We start from the raw sequence: 19,362 nt of genomic DNA, 5'->3' as shown, positions 1-19,362 counted from the left end.
TGGCCCAGATCTGCTGAATGAGCTCCTAGGCAGACTGAAATCCGAGGTTGAATGGAGAGAAGGGAGCCACCAGATGGTTCGGAATATGTCAGAGACAGAGACAGAGTTTTTGACCCAGACGGTGTTTGGGAGGGCACTGAGCTCAGGAGGAAGGAAGGAAGACACGTCCAGCTTGGGTTTGTGGATTTCTGATGGACGTAGGAAGACTGAGGTGCGGCTGACCATTGCCTCTAGGTGGGGAGTTTCAGGAGGGTGAACAGATTTAGGAGTCTTAAATCATAGTAACTAATCAAATAATTGAAAACTCACAGGAGTTTTAAAATTCAGAATACGTTTCTGTTTTTCCCTTCGGAAAGGATGTGACCCTTTTGGAAAGCAGGTAATGAGAGTTAACAGAACTCAGGAATTCAGTTAGTCCTAGGAGAGGTCTCATGTCTTTACCAGAAAGAGACAAAGGCTGCCTGCCCATTGACCTAAGAGTACTCTTTTCGTCTTAGTGATGTGAACCTGACCTTTCTTGACCAGCCAAACCCTGGCCAACATCAGACCTTTAGCCTCATGGTATTTGTATTAATAATGAATGATTTTAAACATGGGAAAATTCTCTCTTAATTTCAAAAACTCTTCAGTGTGTTACATTTATCTTTACTGTTTGAGGATCCTGAAATTCTTTGTTATCATTCGTGATGTTTTTAAATGATTAATCCAAGAAAAAGGCACGTGCTACCCATGATCAGTTGCTGTTTCGGGCTGTGGTGGGTTCTGGTAACTTTCCTAATGTGTTTTTCTCCTGACAGGTTAACCTGCCCTCTTAACTCAGCGGTGGTTCTAGCATCCTATGCAGTACAATGTAAGTCACAAACGAGTGTTTCATGGATGGACAGCTTGCTCTGACCAGTATATTATAAAACTCTCTGGCCTCTCCTCTTTGACCGAGTCGCTTCCTCCCTTCCCCAGGAATCCTGTTGGGCAGCATCTCTGGCTGTCCGGATGGTCCCAGTCTTCTTCCTCACTTACACTGTCCTGTGGTTCAGGGATGTTTGGTTGGGGAAAATGAGGTTTTCTACCAGGGGAGCCGAGAAGACAGGAGAATCCTATCCCACATTACATTTTCCAGTGGCTTCAGTCAGTTTCCAAAGGCTTCAGTCACAATCAGATTTGACTCTGTAACAAATCCCAGTGGGGCAAATGCTGCCACCAGTCACTTCGTATAGATGTGGAAACTAAGACCCAGATAGGTTCAGAAATTGCTGGAGGTCACTCCCAGCACTTGCTGGGTACTGCTCAGAAACACTGCTGGGATCTTAGGAATTTTATTTTTAGTTTCAGTAGAGTGATGGGTGATAAGCCTGGAGCAGCACAGTAGAATAGAAATATAATGGGAACTGCACATGTAGTTTTAAGCTTTCTGGTAGCCATATTAAAGTAAAATAAAATGGATCATATTAATGTACTTAGCTCAGTAGATTCAGAATATTATTTTAATACGTATTCCATGTAAAAACAGTAAAGGTATTTTCCTTTTTTTTTCACAGTAGGTCTTTGAAACCATTCCAGGTTTTACAGTCCCAGCACATCTCAGTTTGCACCAGCCACATGTCAAGTGCTTGCTAGCCACATGTGGTTAGTGGCTGCCATGTGGGATGGAAAGTCCAGGTGGAATTTTCCATCAAGGCCTGTTTAAGCTGAAGGAAGAATCCTCTTATTCAGTCATCTCCCCACATAGCCTGCATCTCCTTCTCCCCAGTGGGAGACATGGAAGAGGTGGCACGGGGGTGAGCCTGGGTGGATGAAAGATCCCCTCTGCCTTCAGTACCGCTGAAACAGACCTGGCCTTGTCCCGTCCATGTGCGAAATGACACCAGCCAACCTGTGTTCTTAGTGGTCACTAGACCCAGTGGGCTCCATCTCTGCCAGGCTGGTCTGCTGAGGAGAGGTTTTTTCCCATATCTCAGAGTGAATTTGGTACCCAGAGCTAGAGCTTCAGGTTTGAAGGGCAGGAGCACTAGGAAGGACTTAGTTTTTTATGCAAACTCCATTTAACCCTGGCCCTCCATCTGCTTCTAATGTAGTGTAACCTTGCTGAGTCTCAGTTTTCTCACCTGTAAGATGGAGGTGATGATGGTGATTAGGACAACTTGGAATAGGCCTATTCAGTTCATGTATCACCTGGGAAGGTGATAACTAGAAACTCTAGAGTTGGACCATCGCTGTTAACTGAGTCAGTGAAAGCACAGGCTGAAGCCACACTACCTGGGCCTCGGGTCTTCCACTTACACCTACCTGACTTTGAGCCTCTTTGGGTCTCAGCTTTATCTGTCGGATAGGGATGATAACAGTATCTAATCATAGGGTCATAGCAAAAATGAAATAGACGTAAAACTCTTAAAATAGTGCCTGGCTGATGGCAAATATTACAATGTTTAACTTGTACTATACTTTCTTTTCTGCCCAGCAGAAAACTGTCTAAGGAACAGCCTATTGCGGACTTCCCTGGTAGTCCTTTGGTTAAGACTTTTGCCTTCCCATGGAGAAGTTGTGGGTTTGATCCCTGGTCGAGAAGCTAAGATCCCACATGCCCCATGGCCAAAAACCCAGAACATAACAGAAGCAGTATTGTAACAGCTTCGATAAGGACTTTAAAAAATAGCCCACATCAAAAAAAAACTTAAAAGGGAACAGCCTATTGTAAACAAACTATTTGTTGTTGTCGTTTAGTTGCTGAGTCATGTCTGACTGCGACCTCGTGGACTGCAGCAGGCCAAGCTCCTCTGCCCTTCACTGTCTCCTAGAGTTTGCTCACGCTCACGTCCATTGAATTGGTGATGCTGTCCAACCACCTCATACTCTTGTCACCCCCTTCTCTTTCTGCCTTTCATCTTTGCCAGCATCAGGGTCTTTTTCCAGTGGCCAAATTTAGAATCCCAAATAAAATTCCTAAGTTTCAGCAGTCAGGTTTTCCTCTACAAAGAACCAATAGAGTAGGGACTAAAGAAAGTTATGAGCGCTTAAAAAGTCTAAACTAGCTGCAATGCAAATTTGAGCATGACTGTCATGCTAATAATATCATAAGTTGTCAGATGAGCAGTTTTAAGTAGAGGTTTCTTATTCCTCCACCCTCAAGTGTATATACCTACATACATTTTCTTACACTTCTGTGCATATATTTCTGTAAGGTTAATTCTTGGATATGAAATTGCTTGATCAAAGAGCAAGCCTAAATTTTATCTGATACACTTTGCCAGATTGTCCCAGAGAGACATCTGACATGAAGACAAGCCTACCAGTGGTCAGCGATGCCAACCAAAAGCACATGTTCTGACCAGATAAAAAGTAAAGTGATCTGTGGATAAAGAATCTGAAAGGACTTGATGGTGAAAAATTGCTTGGGGCCTGCCAAGAATCTGTGAGGGTCAGAGAACGAAGTTTTTGAAAATCACATATCTGTTCTATAATGGTCTCTGAGCCTCTGCCATGTGTGGTTCTGCACTATCCCCGAGTTGCACAGAGAGAGCATGACTGCTCTCTGCAAGGGGTCTGCAGCCGGTGGGAGACAGAGATGGAGCAGCTGATGCTGGCAGTGAGGATGCACACGGGGGAGGCGCTCGCTCTGTCCTCCTTGGCGGGGGGAATAGAAGGTACAGGGGGACGTAGTGTGGGAAAGCTTCCTTGTGACAGCTCCTAAGAAGAGCCTCCAAGATCAAGTCGGACTATGATGAATAGCAAGTCAAGGGCTTTCCCAACAGGAAAGCTTGACACGCCATACATTTGAGTACCTGAGACACCTTCTGTCCCGCAGAATACAAAATATCAGCCAGAAGAATGCATGGGATTTAACAGACAAGGTATTTCCCACATAAGCGCTTATTTCCTTTTCTTTTTGCTCTAGTTAGCTTTCTCATGTGTTGCTTCCCCACAAATAGAAAAGTGTGTTGCTCTGGAGTTTCGGGCATGTGGTACAGTAAGTAGATAAAGAGGATGGACTGTGGTCAGCATCTAGGCTCCAAGCCTGGGCAGCAGTGGGCAGGTTCCTTCCTTGAGTCTCAGTTCCTTTGTCTGTTTAATGGGGATAAAAGCAATGCCTGTCACTAGGTTATCAAGAGCGTCTAGTGAGGTGATGTCATTGGTCATTAAATTCAATGTGGAAACTGCCCTGTGCTTTGCAGACGGTTTCCAAAGACTGGTTTAACTTTGTTTCCCCCTAGTGGTTAGCACAGGGCATTGCAGAGTAGCCAACTAAGATTTCAAGGGTCTGTGAGGGTCAAAGAATGAAGGTGTTGAAAATACGTATTTTTATATAATGGCCTTTGACTCTCACAGAACCCCCTAGAGGGAGTTCTTTGGTTTTATATTAAGTACAGATATTTGTCAGTGACGTGACTAAAGAGAGAAACTTGCTTTGTGTTTGCAGAAAGGCACAGGGGTTAGGACTATTTGTTAACATGATGGATGACCAAGTCAAGCTCTAAGATCTTCATGAGCTGATGTAACATGCAGCATTCAATTTAATAGGACTCTGCCTTGAGTTGTTTGACCTCAGGAAAGCCATTTGCAGTGTTTGGCTTCCCTCTGGGGACATGACCACTGTCATCTGCAAATGGCCAGCAGCAGCTCATAGGCCTGGCAGGCAGGCTGGTGGAATGGTGGGAACTCTAGCTGGGTTCTGGCCTTGACTGCTGAAAAATGGCTCTGTGATGGGGGTAGGTCCTCTTTTGTCTCTGGACCTCAGATTTCTTTTCCTTCAAGACTCAGAATTCGGATGAGCTGATTCTAAGGCTTCCTCAAGCTTTCTTCATTGGGGACCCTGCCTAAGGGCATCTAAATTACTTCCTGTAAATGCACTGTCATATACTTCACCATGAAAAGACTCACCTGTAGGCCACACTTATGCTTACATAGTACAGCCCTGACACTCCTGGCCACAGCTTAGCCACATTTAGCTGGCCTTCCTGGCCTGTGGTCCACCCATGACCAAGTCAGCCCTTTTCCTCTTGCAAAGCTGAACTTCGCAGTAGCCTCTGTGCAGGTCAGTTCCAAGCACCCAAGTACCTGCTGTGTGCCATGCCTCGGTGCAAGGCTCAAGAGATGAATGTGAGCCACTCCCAGCCCTCAAGGCACAGTGAAAGGAGAACACAGATACCTTCATCACAGCCCAGGTCTCAAAGAGCAGTCCTTCTGTGTGATGGCAGTCGAGGGTGAGCCAGACCACGTGAACGTAAAGGAAATACCCTTGCATCTGACTTTGCAAATTGGGGATGAAATTCACTTAAGCAACCACCTCGCTCATCTCCTTTCCTTCTGGGATGGGAGACATTGATATTAATAGCAGAGAGTATTTCCGATGAATTTTTTTTCTTGTGATGTTGTAGGTGCTTATAAATACAGACCACACTGAAAAGGTGCTCTTCCCCTCATTTTGTCTTGATAGCTCATTTTGGAGACTACGATTCTTCCGTTCATCTTCCGGGCTATCTCTCTGATAGTCAGTTCATACCGGATCAGAACGAGGACTTCTTAGCGAAGGTGGAGTCTCTACATGAGCAGCACAGGTGAGGAGGGGCAGGTGACCTACTTTAGGTACTCAGGTCAGTGCTGTCAGACCTCGCATACCCTTGGGTTTGATGTCGTCTTCTCTGGCTTTTGCTTGTGGATGCTCTTTCAAGAGGTGGGAGGTTTGTGAACCTTGAGCTCTTATGGTGACAGATATATTTGGCATAACTACCATTTCTATAAAGTAGGAAATCCTATGCGAATTCTGGATGACTTGCTGTGTTCTCTTTCAGGATGTCATTGAAATCTATTAATTCCTGAAGGAGATGCCCGTTGTAAATTTGGCTGCCCCACACGTTGACTCTACCAAACAAACTTTTGAATGGTTTCCTACATTTAATGAAATGGACCGTTCCCTTAAGTGGTGTTGAATAGACAGGCAGGCAGGTGGACCCATGTGCCGTAGGCTGGGTAAATCCCAGCCCTGGTTCAGTTGGTGAATCCGCCTTCCTTCCAGAGGGGAGCACCAGCCGTCTGTAGCTGCCTTGGGCCAAGCCTCCATTCCAGCAAAGTCACCCTACTCTGGCCTCCTCTTCCCTTGCCTCCTTTCTCTTCAAGCTGCAGTGGCTCCATTCAGTCCGAGTCAAATAAGGGCCGCTCTGACCCAGAAGGCCAGGTTTCAAGGGGCCTCACATTCTCAGGAAGGCCTTAAAAAACAAAGGCCTAAGCAACCAGTGTCCCTTCAAAGAGGCACTGCCAATCCTCTCCCAGAATCGCTGCCCATGCAGGAGCCAGCATCCTAAAATAGTACAGTGACGTTTGGAAGTTTGAAGCTGCTGCTAAAAGGATAGATAAAGGCCAAAAGACCTAAAGAGCATGTGCTCGTTTAGCAACTTGGAAAAAGTGGGGTGGGGATTGCAGAAGGTGACAGTCTTTGTCTCTGGATGTTGAGAACCCACTAAATGAGAGGTGTTATTTAATATAGGAACATGAGGGCTAAATGAAGTCATATTCAGTGGACAAGAAAAAAAAAACTTGGTTTAGTAGCTTTGGGGGTTTAGTTGTTTAAGATTAACAGTGTAAGGCATTTAATCACCTTATAGTAATGATACCAATTTTTTTAGATTTTTATTAGCTTTAAAATTTGGGGTTAATGTTCAGTTTGTTGGATAAACACTGTGTATTCCCTCTGCCTCTGTAGTGGGCTAAAGCAATCGGAAGCAGAATCTTGCTTTATCAACATAGCTCGGACTCTCGACTTCTATGGAGTGGAGCTGCACAGTGGTAGGGTAGGTACCTTTGGCATGTTGTAATTCAAAACTTTTTTCAATTTTAATTTCTGAACATCTGAAAGCTGCTTTGAAACTTTTCCAGTTTCAAATTAAAAAGATCTTTTTTTTAAGGTATCTGAAAAGTTTATAAAATAATATTAAGTTTTGCTGGTTATTTATCCACTATCCACTTGTTTTTTTCATCTTTTCCTTTGTACGTGAAGACTTTTTACTCTTGGAGGGTGATGTGGGCTAGAAACAAGTAATTTTTATAAGACCATCTCATGGTTAAAGAGGTGAAAAATGTATAGATTTCCATTTTCCAAGTGGCTCTTTAATGAGCCAAGGTTTCTACTGTTTAATCTTAGTGCTGTTCAAGTTACAGCCTATTATGTACTCAAATATGATAATTTTTATTATGATGATCAGTTCAGTTCAGTCGTGTCTGACTCTTTGTGACTGAATGGAGTGCAGCACACCAGGCCTCCCTGTCCGTCACCAACTCCTGGAGTTTACTCAAACCCATGTCCATTGAGTCCGTGATGCCATCCAACCATCTCATCCTCTGTCATCCCCTTCTCCTCCTGCCCTCAATCTTTCCCAGCGTCAGATCTTTTCAAATGAATCAGTTCTTTGCATCAGGTGGCGAAAGTATTGGAGTTTCAGCTTCAGCATCAGTCCTTCCAATGAATGTTTTGGACTGATCTCCTTTAGGATGGACTGGTTGGATCTCCTTGCAGTCCAAGGGACTCTCAAGAGTCTTCTCCAACACCACAGTTCAAAAGCATCAATTCTTTGGCACTCAGCTTTCTTTATAGTCCAACTCTCATATCCATACATGACCACTGAAAAAACCATAGCCTTGACTAGATGGACCTTTGTTGGCAAAGTAATGTCTCTGCTTTTTAACATGCTGTCTAGGTTGGTCATAGTTTTTCTTCCAAGGAGCAAGTGTCTTTTAATTTCTTGGCTGCAGTCACCATCTGCAGTGATTTGGTGTTTCCCCATCTATTTGCCATGGAGTGATGGGACCAGATGCCATGATCTTAGATTTTTGAATGTTGAATTTTAAGCCAGATTTTTCACTCTCCTCTTTCACTTTCATCAAAAGGCTCTTTAATTCTTCTTCACTTTCTGCCATAAGTGTGGTGTCATCTGCATATCTGAGGTTATTGATATTTCTCGGCAGTCTTGATTCCAGTTTGTGCTTCATCCCACCTGGCATTTTGCATGATGTACTCTGCATATAATAAGTTAAATAAGCAGGGTGACAGTATACAGCCTTGACATGCTCCTTTCCCAATTTGGAGCCAGTCTGTTGTTCCATGTCCAGTTTTAACTGTTGGTTCTTGACCTGCATACAGATTTCTCAGGAGACAGGTAAGGTAGTCTGGTATTCCTATCTCTTTCAGAATTTTCCATTTGTCATGATCTACACAGTCAAAGGCTTTGGCATAATCAATAAAGCAGAAGTAGATGTTTTTCTGGAGCTCTCTTGCTTTTACTATGATCCAGCAGGTGTTGGCAATTTGATCTCTGATTCCTCTGCCTTTTCTAAACCCAGTTTGAACATCTGGAAGTTCGTGGTTCACATACTATTGAAGCCTGGCTTGGAGAATTTTGAGCATTACTTTACTAGCGTGTGAGATGAGTGCAGTCATTCAGTAGTTTGAGCATTCTTTGGGATTGGAATGAAAACTGACCTTTTCCAGTCATATGGCTACTGCTGAGTTTTCCAAATTTGCTGGCATTATTGAGTGCAGCATTTTAACAGCATCATCTTTTAGGATTTGAAATAGCTCAACTGGAATTCCATCACCTCAACTAACTTTGTTCATAGTGATGCTTCCTAAGGCCTGCTTGACTTGGCGTTCCAGGATGTCTGGCTCTAGGTGAGTGATCACACCATCGTGGTTATCTGGGTCATAAAAATATTTTTTGTATTGTTCTTCTGTGTATTCGTGCCACCTCTTCTTAATATCTTCTATTTCTGTTAGGTTCATACCATTTCTGTCCTTAATTGTACCCATCTTTGCATGAAATGTTCCCTTGGTATCTCTAATTCTCTTGAAGAGATCTCTGGTCTTTCCCATTCTATTTTTTTCTCTGTTTCTTTGCATTGATCACTGAGGAAGATTTTCTTATCTCTCCTTGCTGTTCTTTGGAACTCTGCATGCAAATGGGTATATCTTTCCTTTTCTCCTTTGCCTTTAGCTTCTCTTCTTTTCTCAGCTATTTGTAAGGCCTCCTCAGACAATGATTTTGCCTTTTTGCATTTCTTTTTTGGGGGGATGGTCTTGATCCCTGCCTCCTGTACAATGTCACAAACCTCCTCTACAGTTCTTCAGGCATTCTGACTATCAGATCTAATCCCTTGAATCTGTTGCTCACTTCCACTGTATAGTTGTAAGGGATTTGATTTAGGTCATACCTGAATGGTCTAGTGGTTTTCTCTACTTTCTTCAATTTAAGTCTGAATTTGGCAATAAGGAGTTCATGATCTGAGCCACAGTCATCTCCTGGTCTTGTTTTTGCTAACTGTATAGAGCTTCTCCATCTTCAGCTGCAAAGAATATAATCAATCTGATTTCGATATTTACAATCCGGTGATGTCCATGTGTAGAGTCTTCTCTTGTGTTGTTGGAAGAGGGTGTTTGCTGTGACCAGTGCGTTCTCTTAGCAAAACTCTATTAGCCTTTGCCCTGCTTCATTCTGTACTCCAAGGCCAAATTTGCCTGTTACTCCAGGTATCTCTTGACTTCCTACTTTTGCATTCCAGTCCCCTGTAATGAATGGAAAGGACATATTTTTTGGGTGTTAGTTCTAAAAGGTCTTGTAGGTCTTCATAGAACCATTCAACTTCAGCTTGTTCAGCATTACTGGTTGGGGCATAGACTTGGATTACTGTGATAATGAATGGTTTGCCTTGGAAACAAACAGATATCATTCTGTCATTTTTGAGATTGCCCAAAAGTACTGCATTTTGACTCTTTTGATGACTATGAGGGCTACTCCATTTCTTCGAAGGGATTCCTGCCTGCAGTAGTAGATATAATGGTCATCTGAGTTCAATTCACCCATTCCAGTCCATCTTAGTTCGCCAATTCCTAGAATGTTGACGTTCACTCTTGTCATCTCCTGTTTGATCACTTCCCATTTGCCTTGATTCATGGACCTGATATGGCAGATTCCTTTGCAATATTGCTCTTTACTGCATTGAACTTTATTTGCATCACCAGTCACATCCACAACTGGACGTTATTTTTGCTTTGGCTCCACCTCTTCATTCTTTCTGGAGTTACTTCTCCCCTCTATTCCAGTAGCTTATTGGGCATCTACTGACCTGGGGAGTTCGTCTTTCAGTCTAATTGGCAACTTTACATTTTCTACCTGTAATTGGACTACATCATATCCAAAGAAAACAAATAGTAACTGAATACCTAGTCCATAGTAGCCATTGTTCCAGATGCATCACTTCTGATCATAGCTCATTAGCCAGGACTAGTCACACAGTCCTGCTCCACAAGCTGGGAGGTGGAGATGGGCCTGAATTTAGACAACAGTACCTGTCCTCTCTGCTGTGGGTGTGGTGCAGATGGGAGCACCATCCAACCAGGAGATTTGAGACCCATGTCACTGGCGCATCCAAAGCATTCATTTATTGCTTTATTCTGCACTCGATTTTTATTTTGTTTGCTAATTTCCTCTCCCACCTGCCTCATATTTCTATGTATTCCGATTCCAAGTATCATGTTTCGATGCCACCGTGGTTTTCAGCTTGCAGTTTGGTGTTGCTTTCTGCGTGTGATTTCAGCTGGGGGCCCAGTCGTAGTTACTCTCTGGATGCCCCATGTGTCAGCAGCATTTGCTTTGAGCAGTTTCTCCAGCTCCCCACACGCACGTCACCGTTCATAAGTGGTTCATCCCACTGTCCCTTGAGAGGCTAAGGAGATGAATGTTTATTATACCTAGCGCATGCCAGGCCCTGTTCTATGTTCTTACATTCTCTAAGTTCAACCCGATAAAACTCTTAGAGGTGGATTCGATAATCTTTATTGCACAAAAGGAAAAATTGAGGCCCAGTAGCCCAAACCAACATAGCTAGTAAGTGACAGACCTAAGGTTCACACTCACTGGTAACTCTGCTCCTTCTTAAAAATGAAGAGGGACTTCCCTGGTGGTCCAGTGGCCCAGTTATTCACCTTCCAGTGTAGGGGATACAGGCTCAATCCCTGGTCGGGAAGCTAAGATCTCACACTCCTTGGGGCCAAAGAACCAAACCTTAAAAACAGAAGCAATATTTTAGCACATTCAATAAAGACTTTTAAAAAAATGGTCCACATCAAAAATAAAATTATAAGTATCCGAGTGGGTAAAGAGAATATTGATGATTCAGGGGGAGGAACTGTTTTCCTTTGGTTCGTTTTGTTCCTTGGCCATGCTGCACAGCATGCACGATCTCAGTTCCCCAACCAGGGATCAGACCCAGGTTCCCAGCAGTGGAAGCTGAGTCTTAACCACTGGACTGCCAGGGAATTCCCCGTGCTGGAACTGTTTTATTTTAAAATTTTCATTACTTGTTTTTTAACAGATTTAAAACAGCTTTTGTCACTGTATCTTTGTCATCTTAATTGTCTACAATAATGCCTAGCACATAGGCTCTTAAAAATGTTGAATGTATTGGATCTAAAAGCCATATTTTGTTTCTTCATTGGGTTTAGAATCAGCAGTGCTTCACTTCAGCTAAAGCCTTTGCAGTGATGGGAGTTGAGATTTGTTTAAAGCAGTGTGGGGGACGAGGCTTTTCTGTTTTTAATACGGTGTCTGATACTAATTATTGAAAGTATAAAGGCAGATGTTCATTTCTCTGATTCTGTGGAATGAGTAAGCTTGCCTAATAACTTTGTAAACTGGCAGGACCCAGGTATTGCTGTCAGGCAATATATTTTCACTTTAGGAGAATTTGGTGCTAAGTACTTAGATCTTAAGTTTATCTGTTAAGAGGAGATTTTGGCCTGTTTTCTGTAATTTTCCTTTTGGAGCTTATACTTAGTGCTATTTATAAAAGTGTGGGTGCTTGAGTTACCAGAGGCCATAAGCATGACAGTAACACTGTGAATCTGAGGTCTTCCTATTTTACAGGATCTGCACAATTTAGATCTAATGATTGGAATTGCTTCTGCGGGCATTGCTGTGTACCGAAAATATATTTGCACAAGTTTCTATCCTTGGTAAGTGCAAACCAGTTCTAATTATTCTCTGAATCATGCTTTAAAAATATGCTGAACAAAAGTAATGGTACCTCTAATTTTAAACTTTTACTTCTAAAGAAGGGACAGAGACTTTCTCCCAAGTTTTTACCTCTTACCTCTCTACAGTTCATCCAGATTCTGTACTTGGGAAAATTCTTCTGGTTATTACTGGAGATCCCCTTCCCCCTTGGTCACCCTATGGTTTGGTATACCCTGTGAAACATGGATAAAAACAGCACAAGGCAGGTTTTGGTGTTAAGCAATCCTTCCTGGGCGGCACATGAGCCAGAATCCAGAGAACTTCCTCTGAGCAGGAGTTGTATTCTCTGTGCAGTTCCTGAGTTATTAATTGAAGCTTTGTGCCCAATTCTGGTCTAAAACCTGAGGAGACCCAAAAGACTCGAATCATCACAAATCTGAGAAAGATCGTGCTGTCCCCATTGTTCCAGAGGCTCTCTGCTGGAGGAATTAAGAGTACATGCTCCCATCCTGGCTTCAAGCATCTCTGGATGAATGATCTTGAGCGCTTACGGGACATCTCCCAGGCTTATTTTCCTCATCTGAAAATTGGTTATAACGATTTGGACTGTTGCAAGGCTTAGTAGAGGGGCTGCCATAAAGCTTGAAGTAGAGGACGTAGTGCATAAAAAAGGCTCAGTTCGTGGTGGCTCTAATTGTGTTACTCTGCAGACAAGAGGCTAGTTGACCCATGGCTGTTAAGTGGCTTTGAAGTTGCAAAGCAGCTGGGCCGTGGGTCTAGGTCCGTCTGTGCTCCTCCCACTGCTCCACACTGCCCTCAGCTGTCTTGCCCAGGTACACACCAGCTCCCGTAAAGCTGCAGCGTCACAGAACAGCTGACAGCAAAGGGAGCGCCTTGCCCACGGTCCTTGTTATTTCAGAGCTACATCATAATCCAGTGGCCGCGATGTGACGCTCAGCTTCGGTCAGCTACTTGGTGTTTGGCCGGGGCCATGGGGCCGCCATCCTTTCTACGCTGGAGCGAAGTCTAGGAAGCCGAGAGCCCCTGGCCATCACCATGAGGCGTCAGCTGCAACCCGGCTGCTCCCTGATGTGCTTTTTTTGTGTCATGTTTTATTTTTTTTTGGCAGGGTGAACATTCTAAAAATTTCTTTCAAAAGGAAAAAATTCTTTATACATCAGCGACAAAAACAGGTGAGTTAAACCTCTGCTTGCTTTGGTTCTTTTGCTGTCAGCCACTTCAGCTCTTAGCCCTTTGGTAGGTGAAGGCGTTTGTCGTACATGTAACAGGGGAGAGAGAGCTCAGCAAGCAGTGGAAAGAAAGTAGGTATTGGGATCCAGAGGGCCCCGTGGTTCTCTGTGTAATTCACTCTGCTTATCTGGCTGGGGAAGTCGCTTGCTTTGGAGCCAGAGATGTGGGGTTCAGGCCCTAGCTCTTCCACTTGCCCAGCTGAGCGGGTTACTTAACCTCCCCTAGTCGGAGTTACATTGTTTGCTGGAACACAGCAATGCCCACTTCTCAGGGAATCATCTGATTTAGGTAGAGGTGCCATTGGTCAAAGCCCCTGGCCAAGCCCACCGCAGAGATAGCAGTGAAAGTCAGCAAGGTCAGTTTCTGCCCTTGATGTGTTTAAAATGCATGGTGGCCTTGGGTGTATGTCTCATAGGAGGAATCCACAGCTCTCCACATAATTCAGCTTGCTTTTCCACTTGGAGAAGAGTGACTTAGAGGTGAGGGAATCCACAACTAGCAAGGTGGAAGAGCTGGAATTTTAGCCAGTCTTTATGAATCTGAGCTGCCAGCTCTTACCATGACGCCACCCTCTGTCTTGTTTGTTAGGCTGCATATTTCTCACTTACCGTCACTACACCACTTCCCAATTTTCCAAAGACAGTGTGTGCTTAAAATGGCTCCACACCACAGTGAACTCTTAGGAATGAGAACACTAAAGCTCAGAGCAAATAAGGACTAGAATCTGAGTCTACTAAGGACTAGAATCTGTGCAGTCCTGAGCTGCATATGCAAGATGCAGGGTACCAGAAAAATGCTCACGATGGTAATTTAACATGAGAACAGAAAGCCTGAATTCAAGTAGGAGGGAAATTGAGCAAATGATCAAAATGATGATTTTGAGTGAGCACTAGATTTAACTCGCTTTGTGGAAAGCGAATAGAGAGATCCAAAGCGTTATGAGTCCTGTCATTTGACAGGTGAAAGATTATTTCTTCAGGGGAGAGATTTTTTTCCCAGAGCTAAATTTTAAAAAGGATTGTATCAGGCAGCCTTTATTCGATTGTTCCACATATATCCAACCTAGAAAGGTAGACAGATGTGAAACGAAAGCATTCATAAAAGACCACAGAGTGTGATAGAGAGTTTGACGCTGGTCATCTTTTTTTTTTTTTTTTTTTTTACCACATTCATAAAGATGGTTAACAACTCCTGCTGTTGAATATTCTTAGAACCCTGTTTTGTGGCCTAAGGAATTTTGAAGCCAGTTTTCCACTGTCTGTTGTTTCTTCCCGGATTACCACACATGTGGGCATAAAGTGTTCGAGACCCTACTTCTCCAGCTATGCAGTTGAAATCTCTACTGTGCTTTTTCTCCCAGACGGAATCCAGGGAGCATATAGTGGCCTTCAACATGTTAAATTACCGATCTTGCAAAAACTTGTGGAAGTCCTGTGTCGAGCACCATACATTCTTCCAGGCAAAGAAGCTGCTACCTCAGGAAAAGAATGTTCTGTCTCAATACTGGTCTCTGGGCTCCAGGAACCCCAAAAAGTGAGTATTCTCTGGAGGCAGTCTCCACACTAGCCTGAAATGTAAACCCGACCTAGTAACCCCCGGGGAGCAGATGTCCTCCGGGAAAGAGATCTTTCCCCGGAGGCCCCCACGTCCTGGGGCCAGAGCTGCTGGTGGATATTAGAACCTCAGATGAAAGTCTCTGCAGGGACAAGCAGCGATGTCTCCTTCCACATACACTCAGGTACTTCTATTCCTGTTGCTTGCTTCTGCCTCCTCAACTCTGTATTACTCAGAGCTCCCAAACACCCACATTTGCAACGACTCCCCAATGAAAGCACACGGCAGTGACTCATGGTCATCTTGGTGGCATTAAGAGAGCCTCTCCCACTGAACGTTAACTCCATAAGATGCTCTGTGATAATGAATGAGTGAATGAGCACACGGAGAAGGCAACGGCACCCCACTCCAGTACTCTTGCCTGGAAAATCCCATGGACGGAGGAGCCTGGAAGGCTGCAGTCCATGAGGTCGCAAAGAGTCGGACACAACTGAGCGGCTTCACTTTCACTTTTCACTTTCATGCATTGGAGAAGGAAATGGCAACCCACTCCAGTGTTCTTGCCTGGAGAATCCCAGGGATGGGGGAGCCTGGTGGGCTGCCGTCTATGGGGTTGCACAGAGTCGGACACGACTGAAGCGACTTAGCAGCAGCAGCAGCAGCAGCAGAATGAGCACAAGTAAAGATTTCCAGAGTCAGCTGACTGACATACACAACAAACAACAGTCACATGGTAGTAACAGTAATTGCAGTTGACGGTTACTGAGCGCTTACTTTGCTCCTCACACATATGTTGTTTAACTCTTTTTTAAATATGGCAGTTCCATGTATGCTGTTAGTCATAGGAATGATATTCAAAATACCTAATGATTAATACAGTAAAATAAATCTATAAATTGAAATTTTTTAGTTTATAGTATATTGTCTAAACTAACCATGCAGTGTATATTTTTGTATATGTTTTTATCCTACCTTCTAAATAAAAGATGTAGCAAAAATTGCCTGTCAAATTATTTAAATTGTTTGGTTGGAAAATTTATTTTTGTGATTTTTTTTTTCTTTGATGCTGCTGCCACTAATGCTAAGTCGCTTCAGTCGTGTCTGACTCTCTGCGACCCCAGAGACGGCAGCCCACCAGGCTCCCCCGTCCCTGGGATTCTCCAGGCAAGAACACTGGAGTGGGTTGCCATTTCCTTCTCCAGTGCATGAAAGTGAAAAGTGAAAGTGAAGCCACTCAGGTGTCTACTTGAAAGTTACAGAGTCGTGTCCGACTCCTAGCGACCCCGTGGACTACAGTCTACCCGGCTCCTCCATCCATGGGATTTTGATGTGGCTGTTACTAAAAATGGTGCCCCTATCTGAGCCATTATCAGATATGTGGGACTGTATCAGACCATTTGACCATTTCAGTGACTTTCCTACTATATTGGCAATCAGTAGCATTCTAGATTGAATAAGTGGTAAATGTCTGTTGATATCATTGATAGTATTTATGGTGCTAAATGCTCTCTCTCTGTTTCTGATGAACCAAGAACAAATATATTTTTCAAGGTTTTGGCTTATAAAACCATTCAGTATTTTTATACCTGCAGAAACTATTTCTATGAATATAATTTGCTGGAATGTAGCATTTACTTTGGTTGGACTTAATCCTCTCGGCGAGCTGAGAAGTGGCATTGAGAGCAACTGAAAGCTTGGACTCTGTTACTAAGAAACCTGGCTTCAAATCTGATCTACATCAGTTTTAATTTAATTTGCTTCTTCAATTTCTTCTTCTATAAAGTGTGGCCAACACGGAGGATGGTTTTTTTTTTTTTTTTGGTTATCCATTGTGACAGATAAAACCACTCCTATTTTGGTGGCTTAGAGCAGTCATCATTCTGTTATATCTCAAGACCTTGTGGGTCATATTTTCAGGAAGGGTGTGCGTGACTGGATGGTTCTTCTACTGCATGCAGTGTGTGGATTGGGGTTTCTTGGTGAGATGAGGCTGGTGGCTGGGCTGGGCTAGGCTGAGGGTCCAGGACCACCTCTCCACACCTGGTGCCTTGACAGAACTATCAAAAGGCTATACTCTTCCGGACCCCCATCCTCTCTGTGTGTTCTCAGGGCCTCTCCCGGGATAGTTGGCCTTCTTACGCGGAGGCTCAGGACTGCAAGAGTCTAAGGCAGAAGCAGCTGGTCATCTTAAAGGCTAGGCCTAGATCTGGCACAGTTAATCTTGGTCAAAGCAGTCACAGGCCATTCTGGGTGGAAGAGTCAGAGAACTTGTCCCCCGCACCCCCCTTTAATCTGCAGCTGTGGGTCACTTGGGATATGGAGGGTGACTTGGTGGCCATAGGTCAGCAGTTCTTGACCACCAATCCCAGCTTCAGCATACTGGCAAATCTCATCCCTTATTATCTCTGTTTCACAGATGGAGAAACTGAGGCTTAAGTTACATGATTTGCCCAACCCCTAGAGATACAATTACACATTCGCATGTTGGGCCTCTGAAAGCTTCTACATGAAAGAAACTTGTTTGGTATTTTCCAAGCTTATAGGACAATGGAACACTTCTTTTTCCAAAGAGTACCTATTAATAACCTGTGACGCATACTTTGGGGAACTGCTGCATTCAACCTTTGACTCATCGGGCTTGCTCCCACTATTGTGATGCTGTGCTCTCAATCAACGATAATTGGGTTTCTGGTGTAGATTCTCCTGGTGATGCTGCTGTGAGATTTTGATCAGGGTGACAGCCATATTTCTCACTGAAAATCAGGACATTGATATTCCAGAGGGTGTGCTTCACGTCACCTATGTTCTTTTGAGGTTTTTTGTCATGATTTTTGTTGGCTTGCTGGCTTTAGGCTGCAAGGAAATGTGTCAAATGTTTTAAGGTATTAAAATATCCTTTAAAATTTAGAAGCTCCAGACTGAGTTTTCCGGAAACTAGTTTCCAACTCCATCCTCTCAAATAATTCATACTCTGAGGGGTCTAGAGAGCTGAGATTTAAATTACCCAGGTATAAATGAAATCCGAAAGTAACCTTTAGGGTGGCACATTCAAAGAACACAGCCCAAAACTGTGCTGTCTAAGCATATTTTCTCAGGTCTGCTCTTAAAGAGTTCTGAGTGATTTACGGTGACAGCTGCTGCCAGCTCGAATGACAGAGAACCCCGGGAAGGATGGTGAATGTTTGTACTCATGCCAGTGTGAGTAAAAGTGAGAATTCCTTGAAGTTCCTTGAACGGTGTTCCAATATTAATCCTGAAATTCCTTCTCATCTGGTAAGGTGTGGTTATGTTCTGAAAGCAGTTTTGTTGCTTGCAGTAGTAAGGACAAGAAAATATTTTTTCACCCAAAGAAAAGAAATAACGTCAGGGAAAGCCGGCCCAGAAAGGAATCTCTGGCCCAGGTGCCTCCACTCCCGGGAACCTTGGCCGGGGTCACCAAAGTGTTAACTGGCCCTGCGTCAGGCAGGGAGCGTGTGCAGACTGTTCGTTTCGTTTAGGCTATCACTTCCATCTCGTTGAACATGTCAGTGTAAAAAGTGAACCTGCGTCTGGTTTTTCAGGTCTGTAAATAACCAGTATTGCAAAAAGGTGATTGGAGGGATGGTGTGGAACCCAGCCATGCAGAGATCTTTATCGGTGGAACATTTAGAAACCAAGAGTCTACCGTCCCGGTCTCCACCTATTACTCCCAACTGGTATGTCTTTCTGTGTTTGGTGCTGTCCACCAGTAAACACTTTATTTCTTTTAAAAACTAAGTAAAAATAAAAACCTAACTATAGATGGTCTATGATGAGAGTTTATATTTGCATATTTGACTATTGCAGAAGTAACTATTTTTATGAGATGCACAAGTATAGCTAGACATTTTTTTTAGTGTATGATGTTTGGATGTTATTTTTTTATATATATATATATATATTTTTTAAGTCTTTCAAACTTGTTACAACGTTGCTACTGTTTTATGTTTTGGGTTTTTTTGGCCGTAAGGCATGTGGGATCTTAGTTCCCCAGCCAGGAATCAAACCTGCACCCCACCACCTGACCACTCGGGAAGTCCCTGGGATGTTCTTTTTTAAAAAGTGATTTGGTCTAAATAAATTGGAGCCCTGCAGCCTACTGAAGTGCCCCTCTTGGAATTGTAGTGTGCATTAGTATATTCAGGTTTTGAGAAGTTCTGTGATAAAGAAGCATGTTTAACTTTTATTTAATCTCATGTTTCCCATTAATAGCAAACAAAATAAACGTTGAGAAAACATGGTAAAGGTATGTAATACAACTGACAGAGGATGTGTGACCCTCAGCAACAGTAGCAAATGCTCATTGGAAAGTAGCCTGCCAACTTCTAAGTTGATGGACTTGGCTTAAAAGGAGGGAATTGGCAGTTTGGTGAAGTGGGTAAGGGCACTGGGCTTGCAGCTGGAACACCTGGACTCAGATTTTGGCTCTTCTGTTCATTAACAAATTTGTTTATCTCTCTGGTCTCAGTCTTTCCATCTGTAAAGGGGTTGAATGAACTAACAATGTACAAGTGCTTTGTAAGCTATACAGAAAGGATCAGGTAGA

General features: G+C 43.5%; 1 protein-coding gene across 4 annotated transcripts in view; it reads left to right on the top strand.

Moving 5' to 3' along the window:
* PTPN3 (protein tyrosine phosphatase non-receptor type 3) overlaps positions 1-19,362 on the top strand; it is a 167,939-nt gene that overhangs the window by 102,928 nt on the left and 45,649 nt on the right. For all 4 annotated transcript variants that reach the window (XM_061426448.1, XM_061426447.1, XM_061426446.1 and 1 more), the window contains exons 7-13: positions 798-850; positions 5,429-5,549; positions 6,692-6,779; positions 11,904-11,992; positions 13,123-13,186; positions 14,605-14,777; positions 18,359-18,493. In XM_061426448.1, coding sequence (XP_061282432.1) covers positions 798-850; positions 5,429-5,549; positions 6,692-6,779; positions 11,904-11,992; positions 13,123-13,186; positions 14,605-14,777; positions 18,359-18,493 — 723 coding nt within the window. The remainder of the gene's footprint in view (positions 1-797; positions 851-5,428; positions 5,550-6,691; positions 6,780-11,903; positions 11,993-13,122; positions 13,187-14,604; positions 14,778-18,358; positions 18,494-19,362) is intronic.

This window comes from Bos javanicus, chromosome 8 (assembly GCF_032452875.1).
Source record: "Bos javanicus breed banteng chromosome 8, ARS-OSU_banteng_1.0, whole genome shotgun sequence".
NCBI classification, from domain to species: domain Eukaryota; kingdom Metazoa; phylum Chordata; class Mammalia; order Artiodactyla; family Bovidae; genus Bos; species Bos javanicus.
Note: the sequence above shows the minus strand (reverse complement) of the source record. Positions and strands in the feature narration are given on the sequence as shown.